The 15,149-nt window shown below is 58.7% G+C and overlaps 1 protein-coding gene across 1 annotated transcript; it reads left to right on the forward strand.

The window, feature by feature from the left end:
• The first annotated feature begins 4,459 nt into the window (after positions 1-4,459).
• Positions 4,460-14,033, forward strand: CPSF4L (cleavage and polyadenylation specific factor 4 like). The gene is made up of 9 exons (XM_062216235.1): positions 4,460-4,562; positions 5,002-5,052; positions 6,455-6,607; positions 9,726-9,821; positions 10,441-10,443; positions 11,244-11,337; positions 11,735-11,774; positions 12,824-12,915; positions 14,021-14,033. The coding sequence occupies exons 1-9, from the start codon at positions 4,460-4,462 to the stop codon at positions 14,031-14,033; spliced, it is 645 nt and encodes a 214-aa protein (XP_062072219.1).
• The last annotated feature ends 1,116 nt before the right edge of the window (positions 14,034-15,149 follow it).

Consider the following 15,149-nt stretch of genomic DNA (forward strand, 5'->3'; position numbering starts at 1 on the left):
TCCATGAACGCAGAGTATCCACGTGGGAAGTGAAGCAGGTGCAAGGGAGAAGAGGCAGGAGGGCATGGCCACGCTGCCCAGCAGAGCACCTGTGGCGCCAAGGCCAGGGAGGTGGGGGGCAGGGAGCCCGCCAGCCAGGCCCTGCAGCCAGAGGACTGCAAAGCTGGCCCTGCCTCTCAGAGCCCGTGCAGTTAAAAAGAGAAAGGGGCAGCGTGGTGATGATTCAGGAAGTTAAATGAGGGCCCCGTAATGATGGTGATTAAAAATTAACACAAGTGTTTGTGCAGCGATTTGGGCATCTGCTTTGGGCCCATGAATTAATTAATAAACGACAACACCAGAGCAGAGGAGCAGCTGCAGGGCACAGAGGAGAGACTGTGAGGTTCTGGAGGGGACAGCAGGGCGCTGGCCCCGGCTCCCCGACCCCCCAGCCCCCGGCCCCCAGGACTTGTCAGGCCTGGAGCTCACGTTGTCTTGAGACAATGGGAAGCGGTCCACTTTGGGAGCCAGGAATTCCTAAGAATGAGGGACGGGGCAGCCCTCACTGGTCTCCCTGGGATCCAGCCAACACCCTGCTGCCCACCGAACAAGGGGTGAGGTCTGCCAAGATGGAATTTCCAGATGTGCAGATGTTGGTCTCCTGGGACCTCCGTGACACATTTCACAAATGTGGCAGCTGAACGCAACAGAAGTGTGTTCTCGAACACCCTGGTGGCTGGAAGTTCAGAATGGAGGTGTCAGCAGTTTGGGTTTTCCTGGAGGCTCTGGGGGGGTGGTCCAGGCCACCCCTCCCCCCCAAATGGCAGCCGGGGATCCTGGGCGTTCCCTTGCAGTCGTTAGAATCCCAATCCCTGTGTCTCTTCTGGGTCTGTGGGTCTGAGAGGCCCCTCTCCTCCTTAACAACACCGATTATTGGGTCTCGGACTCACCTGATTCCAGGAGGATCTCATGGCTGGAGCCTTCACCGAGTGACACCTGCGAAGACCCCATCTCCAGACAAGGTCACAGGCACAGGACTTTGCGAGGGAGTTCAATATGCTGCAAAACGTTCTTTAAATCGGCAGGCTTCATGAACCAAGCCACCATCGCTTTTTTAATTGAAATTGTTTCTTTATTTCATTTGAAAAGCAGAGCTCTTCCATCTGCAGGTTCCCTCCCCAAGTGCCCACAACATCTGGGGCCGGGCCAGGCTGAAATCAGAAGTCAAGAGCTCCAGCTGGGTCTCCCATGTGACTCAAGGACTTGAGCCATCTGCTGCCTGCCCGGGTGTGCATTGGCAGGGAGCTGGATCAGAAGCAGAGCAGCTGAGACACGCACCAACACTGCCATACTGGGATGTGGGCATCCTAAGTGACGCTCAACCCAATGCACCAATCACCTTCCCTGGGGCCATCATTCTTTTTTTTTTTTTTTTTTTTTTTTTTTACAGGCAGAGTGGACAGTGAGAGAGAGAGACTGAGAGAAAGGTCTTCCTTTGCTGTTGGTTCACCCTCCAATGGCTGCTGCGGCCAGCGCATCGCGCTGATCTGAAGCCAGGAGCCAGGTGCCTCTCCTGGTCTCCCATGGGGTGCAGGGCCCAAGCACTTGGGCCATCCTCCACTGCACTCCCGGCTACAGCAGAGAGCTGGCCTGGGAGAGGGGCAGCCGGGACAGAATCCGGCGCCCAACCGGGACTAGAACCCCGGTGTGCCGGCGCCGCAAGGCGGAGGATTAGCCTATTGAGCTGCGGCGCCGGCCGGGGCCATCATTCTTGTGTCAAACTAACAAGGAGTGACTGGTAGAGGGACAGCCACATGCACCTGCTGGCTGGGCATAGACAGGTGAATGGGCAGCCCAGGGAGGGCAGGGCCTTGACAGGAAGAGGAGAGAAGCTGGGGGTCTCATTTGTGACCTCCACCTCCTCCTTCTTTTTAAGAAGATCTGTTTATTTATTTGAAAGGGAGAGTGACATGGGAGGAGAGCCGGAGAGATCTCCCATCACTGCTCACTGCAAATGGCCACAACAGCTGGGCCCGGGCCAGGCCAAAGCTTTGATCCAGGAGCCCGGAGCTCTACCAGGGTCTCCCACGTGGGTGGCAGGGCCCTAAGTCTGCATCGTTTTCCTTTGCTTTTTCCAGGCACATTAGCAGGGAGCTGGATTGGAGGTGGAACAGCTGGGATGCAAACCGGTGCTCACATGGGATGCCTGGGCCGCAGGCCGAGACTTACCCCGCTGTGCCACAGCGCTGGCCCATGGCCTTCCTTCCTTCCCGACCCTTTTGTTTGTTTGTTTTGACAGGCAGAGTGGACAGTGAGAGAGAGAGAGAGAGAGAAAGGTCTTCCTTTGCCGTTGGTTCACCCTCCAATGGCCTCTGCGGCTGGCGCACCACGCTTATCCAATGGCAGGAGCCAGGTGCTTCTCCTGGTCTCCCATGGAGTGCAGGGCCCAAACACTTGGGCCATCCTCCACTGCACTCCCTGGCCACAGCAGAGAGCTGGCCTGGAAGAGGGGCGCCCTGACTGGGACTAGAACCCAGTGTGCCGGTGCCGCAAGGCGGAGGATTAGCCTAGTGAGCCGCGGCCCCGGCCCTTCCCGACCCTTGACTGCAGCTCAGCCACCAGAGCACTGGAAAGCCCTGGGGTAACACCCCTGAGCAGCAGCTGTGTTTTAAAGCATCCCCTAGCCATTCCCGGCACCGCCCCCACCAGGCCTCGTGGGTGCTCTGCAGCCTTTCTGGTGTCCCCCTGCCCCTACTCCGACCCCGAGGCTTGTCCGGAGAGGACCCCAGGCCCGGCTCCCACTTGTTCTCCATCCTTGTTGCCTACTATCTTTCTCTGACCTGCTCTGCCCACCCAAACCCCTGACCATCAGCCCGGGCTGGACGCTGCCCGTCACCTGACCTTCTGGAATGTTCTCCCCTATCATCCTCAGATTCCTCTGATCGCGCTCCCTCCCTGCCACCCCACCCTGCCCCAAGCCCCTCCTTGCCCCACTGTACTTCTGTGCTACCTGTTTGTGTCCTGCACTTGGAGAGGCTGTTCTTAGTGGTGGGGGCAGGATGAGGACGGAAGGAGACCAACAAGAGACCTGGATCCGAACGCCAGCCTTGCTGCTGTTGGCATCTCAAGGCCTTGCTTTCCTGATCCGTCCTGGTTGCCCTGCGAGCTTGCTGCCCGCCTTTGATGAGCCTGGCCGACAGCTGACCATGTCCTTGACCGCCAATGCACAGGAGAATGCATGGCTTCCACCCCAGGAACCCCTCTCCCCACCCCCTAACAAACAGCCCTGCAGCTCAGCCCCTCTGGCTCCCCCAGCGTAGTCAGAGGGAGACCAAAGCTTCTGGAAACTTCTGGGCTCCTTCCCCTCCCCGCCAGTCCCGCCTCGGCTCCAGGTGTCTATCTCTAGCTATTTTCTTTTCTGATATGGAGTTCAAACAAACAACAAACCTCAGTGCACAGTCACAGCAAACAGAAGCCAGCCGTGGCCTGCAGGGCACTGCCCACGTCTCCTCGCTCCATCCGTGTGCCCCGGGGAAGGAGGGCATTGGGTTCTGGTTCTCTGGGCATCGAAGGCCGATGTGACTCTGAGAGCAGCCGTTCCACTTAGAGGCCGGGCCAGCCTGGGGCCAGGGCAGGGAGGGGGAGGGGAAGCCGGGTCTCCTTAGAGCCCTCAAATGCTCTTTTGAGAGCATTTTCAGAAGTCCTGGGCCCCTGCGGGGCAGGGATGGTGCAATGATCATAAAATAACATTTGCATAGAGAGTTTTTGCAAAACACTTTCTCAGGGGTGGGGAGGCCCGGGGAGGCCACCCAGCCCTGGGCAGCTCAACTGCCAGCCAGCCGTGGTGGGGATTGTGTTCCTGGTAAACAAAGCACCATTCATCCAACTATTTCCGACTCCAGCAGCCTTCGGTTCTCCCCCCTCTCCTGTGAAGAGCTCACTGGGGGCTGTCACTTGGGCCAGAATCCGGGTCCCAGAGGGGAGGCTTGGCTGGGACCTGATGGCGGGGTGGTGGTGGTCGTGGTGGGGGCAGCTCCCTCTGCACCCCCGCCGCTGGCCCCTGAGCTCTGCTGGAATCCGTGCAGCCTCGCTGGCGTTGGTTTGTGCAACCCTGGGTTTGCCTGTGGCTGCGTCTCAGGCGTGCGGTCTGAGCAGGGTTTGGGAATGTCTGCCCACGTGCCCTGTGCGTGTTTGTGGAGCGTTAATCCCACCCCCGCCCCGTGTTGCCTCTGTACACAGTGTGGGGGCGTGGGGCCCTGGGGTGCCTGCACCTGCATGGGTGGGAGGGGGGAGGCAGTGGGCCCCACGGCTGCCCCCCCACCCCAGCTTGCGTAGCAGAGTGGCAGCTGGCATCCTGGGGGAGGCGGTGGGGGGGGGGGGCCGGGAGCAGTAGGCCCTGGCCCCTTAAGAGCCTCTGATGAGCCTTATAGGGTGCACCTGCAGGGCGCCAGCGGCTCGGCAGCCCGGCAGGAGATAGAAGATGCAGGAGGTCATTGCCGGCCTGGAGCGCTTCACCTTCACCTTCGAGCACGATGTGGAAACGCAGAAGGGCACGGGGCTCCTGCCCTTCCAGGGCATGGACAGTGAGTGGGGAGCCCCCCCAGCCCTGGACAGTGAATGAGGAGGCCCCCTCCCCGCCCCGGGGAAGGGGCAGTGAGAGAGGCGACCCCTCACCCCCGGCAGCCTTCTCTACCCTGCTCCCTGGGAGCCGGGGTGGCCCTTCTCGCTGGCTCTCTCTCTCGTCCGTGGCTTCTGGTTCCATTTTCCCCACAGAGAGACACAGAGACGGGGAGGAAGGCCGTGAGCCCCCCCGCCCCCACCCCAGCATCAGAGTTGAGGGTTTCGGTATTGAGGTTCGAGGCTGGCTCTGGAGGCCAGCCCCCAAAGAGCCCAGACCCGGAGACCCACGGGCCTGAACTTGGGAGAGGATTAGGCGGGCTTTCGGGTGGGGTGGGTGTGAAGGCCCCCAGACAGCCACAACGCTGGGGAAGCTGCCTTCCTCCTCCCTCCTTCCCCTTCCAGAGTCGAGCTCAGCTGTGTGCAACTTCTACCCTAAAGGGCCGTGCGCCAAAGGTGAGTGAGTGGCTGGCCGGGCCGGGCCGGGCCGGGCTGGGCCAGGCTGGGCCGCACTGGGCCGGGGCAGAGTTTCAGTCTTGCAGGTTGCTAAGGTGCCCGAGCCGTCAGCTGCTCCTCTCCGATCTCCAGTCTCAGCAGCATTTGTATTCGGGTAACCAGGCCGGGGTTCGGTGTTCCCAGAAGGCGGCCACCCCCCTTCTTTATTCTCTGATTTGCTTCCCTACATGAACAGGAAACCAGCCAATAGTCCAGGGTCCCATCACTCCTTAAGCCCTCTGGTGGCTCTGGCCACTGTCCCTGAATTGTCTCCTGTGCTCCTCCAGCCCTGGCCGTGGCTCAAACCACCCCCTCTCCCCAGACGCAGCCATTCCGCGGAGGCCTGGCTTCCACACAGGGACTCTCAACTTTCCTTCTTCCCAGAGAAAGACACAGTTGCAAAACCAAATGAAAGCTTGCCTCCCATTTTAGGGGATCCCCTGCCCGCCTGGAACCCGCCTACAGATCCAGGTTAAGAAATCCGCCCGTGCGGATGAGTTTAGGACCTGCGATGCGATCCAAAGGCCTTGTCCCTGCAAGCTGGGAGGACTCAAAGTTTGTCTTTGGATCACCCTGGACAAGGGGGTGAGAAGGGCCCTGAGGTCTCTGATCACCCAGGGCTTGGGGCAGCCAGCGCCCTGCAGGCGTGGCCACGGCCTGAGTGACAACCTCTCAGCCTGCCCATCAGCAGCTATGACATCGCCTTCTTCCTGTAGGTCAGACGGAGATGTGGTTGCAAGGGGGCATAGAGAATGCCTGTACTGCTCCCCAGCTCATCGGAGAGTTGGCTGTGCACGAGGCGGGGCCTGGTTAGAAACTTGGCAGGTGCAGGCTTCTTCCGGCTGCTGGCGATAGCGACCTGATATGAAAACTGGAAGACCCTCTGTGACTCCTCACAGAGATGGCTCTTATGTCAGCCTGGTCGGCCTCAGGAGCCAGGAAACTTAACGTTTATTAAATTTTAGTTTTAGATTTATTTATTTGAAAGGTAGAGTTAGAGAGAGGGAGAGATGGAGAGAGATATTTTTCATCTGCTGATTCACTCCCCCAAATGGCCACAATGACAGGAGCTGGGCCAGGCCAAAGCCTGGAACTCCATCCCAGGTCAGGCGCAGGGGCCCAAGTACTCGGGCCATCTGCTGCTGCTTTCCCAGGCGCGTTAGCAGGGAGCTGGAGGGGAAGCGGAGCAGCCGGGACTCGAACCAGCTCTCAGCCTGGCTGCTGGCGCTGCAGGAGGCGGCTTAGCCCATTGCACCACAACGTTGGCCCTGACATTTGTGGGTTCAGCGGGCCCCTCACGAGCGCCTACTGTGCGCCAGCGGCGGGGCTGGGTGAGGGGACACAGGTGTTCCTGTGTCTGCAGAGACGCTCTGCCCCTTCCGGCACGAGCACGGGGAGAAGACGGTGGTGTGCAAGCACTGGCTGCGGGGCCTGTGCAAGAAGGGCGACCACTGCCGGTTCCTGCACCGCTACGACGCCACCAGGATGCCCGAGTGCTACTTCTACTCCACGTTCGGTAACGCCCGGCCAGGCTCGGTGCTCACCGGGGCGGGGGGTGGCAGCAGCAGTGGTGTCGGTGAGAGGGAAGGCGGAGAGGGCCTGGGGGGACTAACCAGGCTGTCCGCATCTCAGATGCTGCCTTTTCAAACCCCCCAAAAAGCAGAGCTGTGCCCAGGTTCACCCCAGTTAGCCCCCCAAAGGGAAGGGGGTTTTGCTTCCATCCCCCCGGCTGGTCAGGAACCAGCCATCCCCGGTCGCGGGAGGGTGGGGGTCCTGGCCAGGGCTTCCCACGTGTCAGGCATTCGAGAGCCCCTCTCGTGATGCCGGCCCTGCGAAGGGAGCACCTGCATCGCTGGGTGCTCTTTCAGCTGCCTTGCTATTTTTAACTCGTATTTTAGAGGAAAAACTTTGCACGGCTTCTGTACATGGAAAACTCGCATCACTTGTCGGAAATAAAAGGTAACTAGAAACCTAAACCCCCGAGGCTCGGAAGTCAGCCCCTAGGCTCGTGTGCTCGGGGCTGCACCACCCTTCTGCCTTCCCAGGGGAAGCCGTGGCCGCCTGCCGCCTCACTGGAGATCTGAGGCAGAGTGTGCCCAGTAGGTCTGTGCAGCTCGGTGCTTCTCAGAGCTGGAAGGAGCCTGGAGAGTGACCTAGTCCAGAGGTTTCCAAACGTTTCCAAAAAGACTGACCTGCAGAGAGAGCCGGGGCCAGGCCCAGGGTCACCCCTGAGCTAGGCTGCTGCCAGCTCCCCCCAGGCAGCTGTTTCTCATTGGTGCCTATGGGGAGGTCCTGGGGACAGGGAAGGGGCAGAGCCCCCCCCCCCCCCCGCACTGTGTCTCCTGCCTGCTGGGAGGTGAGGGTCCTGGCAGTTCCAGGGGGTACCCACGTGTCAATCTGAAAGGGACAAACTGATCGGGAGCCTGCCCCCCACCCTCATCATTGCCTGAATCTGTCACTTAAAAGGCCACGTGCTCATTTATTCCTTCAATAACCCTTGGTGGCTTTCCACCTGGGGCTCAGCTGTATTGGGCTTGGATGCAGGAACTGGCCCAGGTCCCTTTCTGTCCTCAGGTAATTCTGATTATGAGGGACAGACATGTTAACCACGATTAGGATGTGTGACCTATGTTTTTTTTTTTTAAGATTTATTTATTTATTTATTCGAGAGAGATCTTCCATCCACTGGTTCACTCCCCAAATGGCTGCCACAGCCAGAGCTGAGCTGATCCGAAGTCAGGAGCTTCATCCGGGTCTCCCACACAGGTGCAGGGGCCCACGCACTTGGGCCATCTTCCACGCCTTTCCCAGGCCACAGCAGAGAGCTGGATTGAAAGTGGAGCAGCTGGGACGCTGGCACTGCAGGAGGCGGCTTCACCTGCTGTCCCACAGTGCCCGCCCCGAGAGTCTATTTCTAAGGCATCAAAGTCACTCTCCTCCCCATTGGATTTAACTTCTCCTTTTAGAACATGTCGTGGGGAAGGCGTGGGAGGGGCACAGGGGCCAGGATGACCTCCCTCTGCTCTAGTGAGTTAAAGGTGTGTGGGTGGCTCCTAAAGGCTGGAGGCTGAGGTGTTGCTGCCACCTGCTGGCCAGGAGAGGTGCGCAGAGCGGTGCGTGTCCAGGCTGGGGTGGGAAGGCAAGAGGGTTACAGAGAGTCCTTCCCCATCAGCAGGGCACACCCAAACATGCATGGAAAAATGCAAAGTAAAGGTGAGTTTATTTTGGAGCAAAAAAATTGTGAAATCCATGTTTCTTTTTTTTTTTCATAATACATGTTTCTGAACATTTTGAAGATCCCTTGTATTGCTGCCTAGCAAATGTTGACCATCCCTAGTTGGAGAGGTCCTTGCAGTCCTTAGAAGGCTCAGGCCCCGAGTCAGCACCCTACTGAGTGCTGTGCCATGGTGGTGAGCACAGAAGCTCCTCCTTGGTGCGAGGAAGCCCATGGTCTCCCCTGTCCAAGCACTGGCTTCCCCATTTGGGAGATGAGAGGGATGGGAGTGAGTGGGGCTCAACACGCCTTGGAACCAGGGCCCTCCTCTGCAGGTGCAGCCAGGCTTGGCAGGAGCCCGAGGCGTACGGCGAGCATTTCAGGCCGACACGACGCAGTCTTGAAGTTCCCTTCGGCTCTGAGGAGCCCTGAGCTCTAGACTAAGGAGGCTGACAGAGAAAGCAGGCAGAGACTGTCCACTTGGCGGAGAGGCGGTGGGCGCTCTCAGAGGCTCTGCCGGCGCCTCCTGGGCAGCCTGGGCTGCAAGACCGCCACCCCTTAGTACACGAGTGAAGAGCGAGGCCGGTCTCTTCCATGGACAGATGCTAGCCTAGGCTTGGCAGAACCACTGGTATTCCTCTGGTCAGCATCTATTCGCCTCCATACCAACTTGTTTATTTTTAAAGAGTTATTTAAAAGGGAGATTCAGAGAGAGAGGGAGAGAGCTTCTATTGATTGGTTCACTCCCCAGATGCCTGCAGTATGGGTGGGGCTGGGCCAGGCTGCAGCCAGGAGGTCTATCAGTCTCCCACGTGGGTGGCAGGGGCCCGAGGACTTGGGGACCATCCTCCTGTGCTTTTCCCAGGTGTGTTAGCAGGGGGGCTGGATCAGAATGGAGCAGTGCCAATTTTACCTGATTCTTCTTAGCACCAACCCCCCCACCCCGTGCCAACTTGAAGCAGTTCCCTGCCTCTCTGCATTGCCCCCCGCGGAACGACTCCCCTGGGCTCTGAAAGCCGCACGGGTTTCCCAGTAGAGAGAAAGAGACGGATCTGGCCATGAAGCATGGCAACCTCCCTGTTCAAAGCCTCCGCCTTCTGGGGTCTCCAGCTGTTGTCCTCTTGTTCCCTTCCTCCCTCACAGCCTCTGAGCGCCTTCAGTGTCCCCGCTTCCTCCTGCACATCTGGCCATGCCCTAACTCTTCCATGAGTGCACCCACGTCCCCGTGCCCCGCTGCGCAAATGGGACTGGGATTCTAGGAAGGATTAGCAATACCTTGCTGTTAAAAAAAAACAGCAACAACAAAAACCCAAAGGCCAGTGGCTTACGCCTCCACAAGGGGCAGGATCAGTCCAGTTTGGGAGGTGAAGGCGACCCTAAAGAGAAGCCCCTTACAGGCCAAGCATGCCGGCCTTTCCAGGTGACTGCAACAACAAGGAGTGTTCCTTCCTCCACGTGAAGTCGGCTGTCAAGCCCCGGGACTGTCCCTGGTACGACCAAGGTTTCTGCAAGAATGGTGAGGATTGGACGGACCTGAGGCCCTGGTGGCCGTGGGTGGTCAGGATGGGGTGGGGCTGTGGAGGGACCCACAGGTGCACAGTGGCTCCCGAGGCAGGCTTACTTGGGTTCAGGTCTTGCCTTCGACCCCGACAGGCTGCCTGACCTTGAACAAGTTACTTGACCCCAGGAAGGTCGCGGCCCGGGGGTGGCCTGCAGGAGACACCAGTTCACCTGCACTCTCTTGCCCAGCTGGGGACGGGGTCCGGAGACACCGAGGCCAGTCCCGCCTTTCTGTCGCTGTAGCCAAACCAGGAGGGAGGCTCCTCGCCAGGGTCCCCGTGCCTGGAGCACTGTGTCTCCTTTCTACTCTGTTCCTACTGAGCTCTCGGCACTGCTGGCTTAGGGAGGAGTTCTGGGGGTGGTGGGGGGTCAGGGAGACTGTAGTGTCCTTAGCTGGATCTTCCAGAGCTAAATAAATAAAGACCGCAGATATGGGCCACGCCCACGCGAGTCCTTCCAGACACGGAGCACGTTTGTGGCACCCGCTCTGCTCCCTGCTTTAGGACCTGCCAGCGGGGCTGCCCCAGACACCTTCCCGGGGGCCCCTGCCCCCACCTCGGCCTCCTGGCTCGAAGTGGGTGCTCAGGGCAGTGTGGGAGGGACGAGATTCCACGTCCCGTCACGTGCAGAGCCTGGGACTACCTTGCTCTTCCCAGGGAGCCTCCCCCTTTGCTCAAGTCTACCTTTTTCTTATTTTTAATTTGATTTTTTAAAAGATTCTTTTTATTTGAGAGGTAGAGTTAACAGAGAGAAACAGAGAGAGAGGTCTTCCTTCCATTGGTTCACTCCCCAGATGGCCACAATGACCAGAGCTGTGCCGATCCAAAGCCAGGAGCCAGGAGCTTCCTCCCGATCTCTTAAGCAGGTGCAGGGGCCCAAGGACTCGGGCCATCTTCTTCTCCTTTCCCAGACTATTAGCAGAGAGCTGAATCAAAAGTGGAGCAGCCAGGACTCAAACCGGCGCCCACGTGGGATGCTGGCACTGCAGGCGGCAGCTTTACCTCACTGCGCCACAACACTGGCGCCCCCGCCCCCCCCTTAAAGATTTATTTGGAAAGGCAGAGTTATGGAGAGAGGAACAGAGAGAGAACCTCCATCTGCTGGTTCACTCCTCAGATGGCCACAACGGCCAGCACCAGGCCAGGCCAAAGCCAGGAGCTCTATCCAGGTCTCCCACGTGGGTGCAGGGGCCCAAGCACTAGGGCCATCTTCCACTGCTTTCCCAGGCGCATCAGCAGGGAGCTGGATGGGAAGTGGAGCAGCCGAGACTTGAACCGGTGTCCATATGGGAAGCCAGCATCGCAGATGGTGGCTCCATTTGCCACGCCACAATGCCAGCCCCTCAAGTCCACCTTTCTGATCGCTTTGTTTCGCTCAGGCCCCCTGTGTAAGTACCGCCACACCCGCAGAACCATGTGTCTCCGCTACCTCGCTGGCTTCTGCCCCGAGGGACCCACCTGCCAGTTTGCCCAGTAAGTAGGATCTCTCACGTCCAGCTCCCGCCAGAGTGTGGGCCTGGCCTTCCAGGTCTAGGTCCTCAGGTGGAGCAGACCTGTGGCCAGCATCCGCCCACGCCCACCCTCTGCCCTGTCCGAGCCCTGGAGGGGCGCTGCTGCTGCTGTCTGAACTCTGACCCGCCCTGGGAATGTGTGCTCACGCTAGGGTGGGCACAGACGGACACCCTCACCCCCTGCTCTAGAGACAAGGGTAGAAACACATCACAGCAGCTTCCTCCAGGCCCCTGCGGGCAGCTCTGGCTCCCTCCCCACGGGGGTTCTGAAATATGGAATCTGCAGCAGGCTGGCGCGGGGCATGTTAATGAGCAGAGAGGGCTGGAGCCTGGCTGTAATTGTCTCTCTCTCTCTCCAGTCCCAAGATCAATCTTGCACTCAACCCGAGTTACAGGCAGGTGAGTGCCCGTGTACCTCGCTCGCCTCCTGCCACACTGCTCCCCAGCTCGGACGGCTCCAGCACCCTCGCCCACCTCCCAGCCTCCGCTCCACGCGCCATGATGTCCATTTTGGGGGGCGGGGAGACTCCTCCCTTTTGCAGCCCCCAAGCTTTCCTTTCCCTTAGCTAGGTAACAGGTGTGGTTATTGTTACAGGGAATGGGGCCCAGCTCAGGACTTGGGGTCCGATGTTGAGCTCCTGAATCGGGGCCACCCCGGGTTCCGACATGCGCCCAGACCCTCCCGACGCCAAGTGTTGACGAGGGCCCGCGTCGAGGCTTCGCGAGCTGCGCCCTGCAGGCCGGACCTGGCCGCTGTTTGCATCTGCGCAGCAGGGGAGCTAAGGATGGTTTTATAAAACTTGGAGAAAAAAATAATAAAATTTTGTGACACGTGGAATTGATTAGTTCCAGTGCTTTGTGGAGTTTGATTGGAATGGGGCCACACACATCATTTCCTGCTTGTCCACATGGCAGTGATGGAGGTGGGGCCTAGTGGGAGGTGCTTGGGTCGGGGGCGGAGCCCTCCTGCCTGGATTAATGCTGACTCATCAGTGCGAACCCTCGCTCTCCCAGGCTCCCAGCCTCGGGAACTGTGAGCCAGCGACCCCCCTTCTCCTTATAAACTACCTACTCAGGTGTGCTGTTTGGGTGACAGAGGGACGACCGCGGGGACATTTGTCCACTGTTTGTGGCGGTTCTTGGGCATAAGATAGCAGAGCTGAGGGACCGCAATGCCCTTGCTGACCCCTGACTGTTGGGCTGCCATTCAAGTGTGAGAGGCCAGGCAGGAGAGGCTGGGAGGGCAGCAGGGACGGGGACAGGAGGAGGGACCTTTGCCGACAGGTGGGACAGACGCCATCCATCCGCAATGACTCTGGGGACTTCTTTGATGTCAAGGGATGCCTTCGGCAATTCAAACTGTGAATACAGGCGTTTGGAAAGCTGTTTGCAGCCCCAACGTGTGTCATTGCCCTTGGTGTCTCTTCATGCTGTTGCTTTATCTGCAGCTTATCAACCGCCCCAGGACACAGCACCTCCTGCTGCTGCTGCAGCTCCCCGCGCCCCCTTCCTGGCAAAGTGCCTGGTTCCCCACCACCAGGTAAGGCCCAGACGCTGTTTTGCTCAGGGTGGGATGTGGTGCCTTTTCTACTCCCGGTGAGAACCAGATTCTAGGAGTGCGAATTCAGGGAGGAAGGAGAGGGGGTCAAATCCTGTTAAGCAGATGTTCCAGTGTGGAAAGTCGCAACAACCTGATCCTATTTGCATCTCCATAGGACTGATTCTTTAAAAGGCTCATAAGTTAAACATCTTTGGTTTCCTGTTTGGCTGCCTGTTAAAATTCTCTGTGTATAAGGAAGTCCTTAAGGTGGGAGGTGGGGGCAGGTTTTGGCAAAGGAGAGAAGGTAGCACCTTGGTTTTCTTTTTCTTTTTTCTTTTGGTTCTTCTCGGATTTATCAGGAAAAAAAAAATCCATGTCTTTATCACATCTTCAGGAGATCCCTTCTGCCTTGTCGGGAGGTTTGATTTCTGTATTCTGCAGCAGAACAGTTAGACCAGCATGACGGGAAAGAGAGGCGGGTCCTTTGAGTTTCTGGGACATTGGATTTTACGGGTCTTCAAAAGGCCAGAGCCTTGCGCTCCGGGATCACGAGTCTGGGCTTGAACCCCGGTCTCTTCCAGGCCTCAGACACCCAATGGATTATCTCCTGAGGTTTCCTAGACCATCGAGGGTTTGTCTTGAGATCTGAACTTAGGAACATGCACTCACTTCCTCTCTGTCAGTGTTGCAAGGCAGGCTCCCGTCTAGACAGATTCTGCTGGCAGGAGTTGGGAGCCCTGGTCTAGGGCACTGCACACTCTCCTCTTCCTCATTTATTTTGTTTGAAAGACAGAGTGACAGAGAGAGAGAGATCTTCCATCTGCCAATTCGCTCCCCAGATGACTGCAAAGGCCAAGGCTTGTCAGGCTGAAGCCAGGCACTCCATCCAGGTCTCCCCTGTGAGTGGCAGGTGCCCAAGCACTTGGGCCTTCTTTCTCTGCCTTTCCAGGTTCACTAGCAGGGAGCTGGATCGGACAAGGAGCAGCTGGGACTTGAACTGGTGCTCTGATACGGGACGTAGGTGTTGCAAATGGCAGCTTACCCCCCCCCCCCCACCATAACACGAGCCCCCGGTGGCCCCGTCTAGGGGCTGTTCTGTTTTCAGGACTCCCCAGTGAGCCCACCAGCAGCCTAAACAGGGGACCCGGTGCAGGAGCAGCTGGTGCACGTACAGTCCCTCCCCTTTGTCCTGTAAGGCAGAGTGACGGACAGGATAGGAGGCGCACTGACTGTGGCAGGAGCGAGTGGTCCATGAGCTGGGGGAGCAGAATGTGGGTAAAAAGCTGAGGGCACGGGACATCCACGGTCCCCGTGCTGAGCTCCTGTGCTCCCCAGGCAGGTCTGGGTGCCCACGGCCCCTCCTCTGCCCGTGGCTCGGGGTACCCACGGCCCCTCCTCCGCCCGTGGCTCTGGGTGCCTGTGGCTCTGGGTGCCCGTGGCCCCTCCTCCACCCATGGCTCTGGGTGCCCGCGGTTGCTCTTCCGCCCATGGCTGTGGGTGCCCGTGGCTCTGGGTGCCCATGGCTCCTCTTCCACCTGTGGCCTCCACTGCTGGAAACTGGCAATGAAAGATACGGTTTTCTTTGGGAGAACAGCCGCTTCCCTGGATGGCTTAGTTAGACTTAGGAATATATTCCTCCCTTATGTAGGGGATTATGGGGCAGTGGCTGGCACAGCAAAGGCTTGGCCTGGGAGAAAGCAGGTAGTGACACGGGGCATTGAACCTGAAGCCATGCATGCCATTACAGAAATCAAACTTGGATGCAATTCAATTCCCTGGAGTGGAGGGTGGCCAAGCAGAACTTTTTGGAAGAACAGAGAAGAGCGACAAGGTGGGGTGTGAGGTGGGACCAGCCCCTGCCTTTGGTGGGTGAGGGCAGCAGCCTGGCCCCCTGGAGCTGCAGGGTCAAGGGTCAAGAAGAATGCCTGCCAGGAGTCCCAGTTCTAGGCCGCCCTGGCTACGTGGGCCAATTCCGTAACCTCCTCAGGCTGTTCCCTCCTTCTGGAAGATGAGCAACACAACCAGTGTCACGGCCGTTGTAGGGATGAGATGAGAAATGCAGGCCCACGCAGGGCACGTGCTTAAGGAGCAACGAGGAGCCCAGCTGGCATGGAGAGTTGCTCCTGCACGGAGGGCCGCAGGGGCCACCTGGGGGCAGCCATTGAGAGCCGAGGCAGGAGGAAGCCCCAGGACACATGGGCCTCCACCGTGACCCTGGACAAGCCACTCCCTCC

Source organism: Lepus europaeus, chromosome 18 (genome assembly GCF_033115175.1).
Source record: "Lepus europaeus isolate LE1 chromosome 18, mLepTim1.pri, whole genome shotgun sequence".
Taxonomy (NCBI): Eukaryota; Metazoa; Chordata; class Mammalia; order Lagomorpha; family Leporidae; genus Lepus; species Lepus europaeus.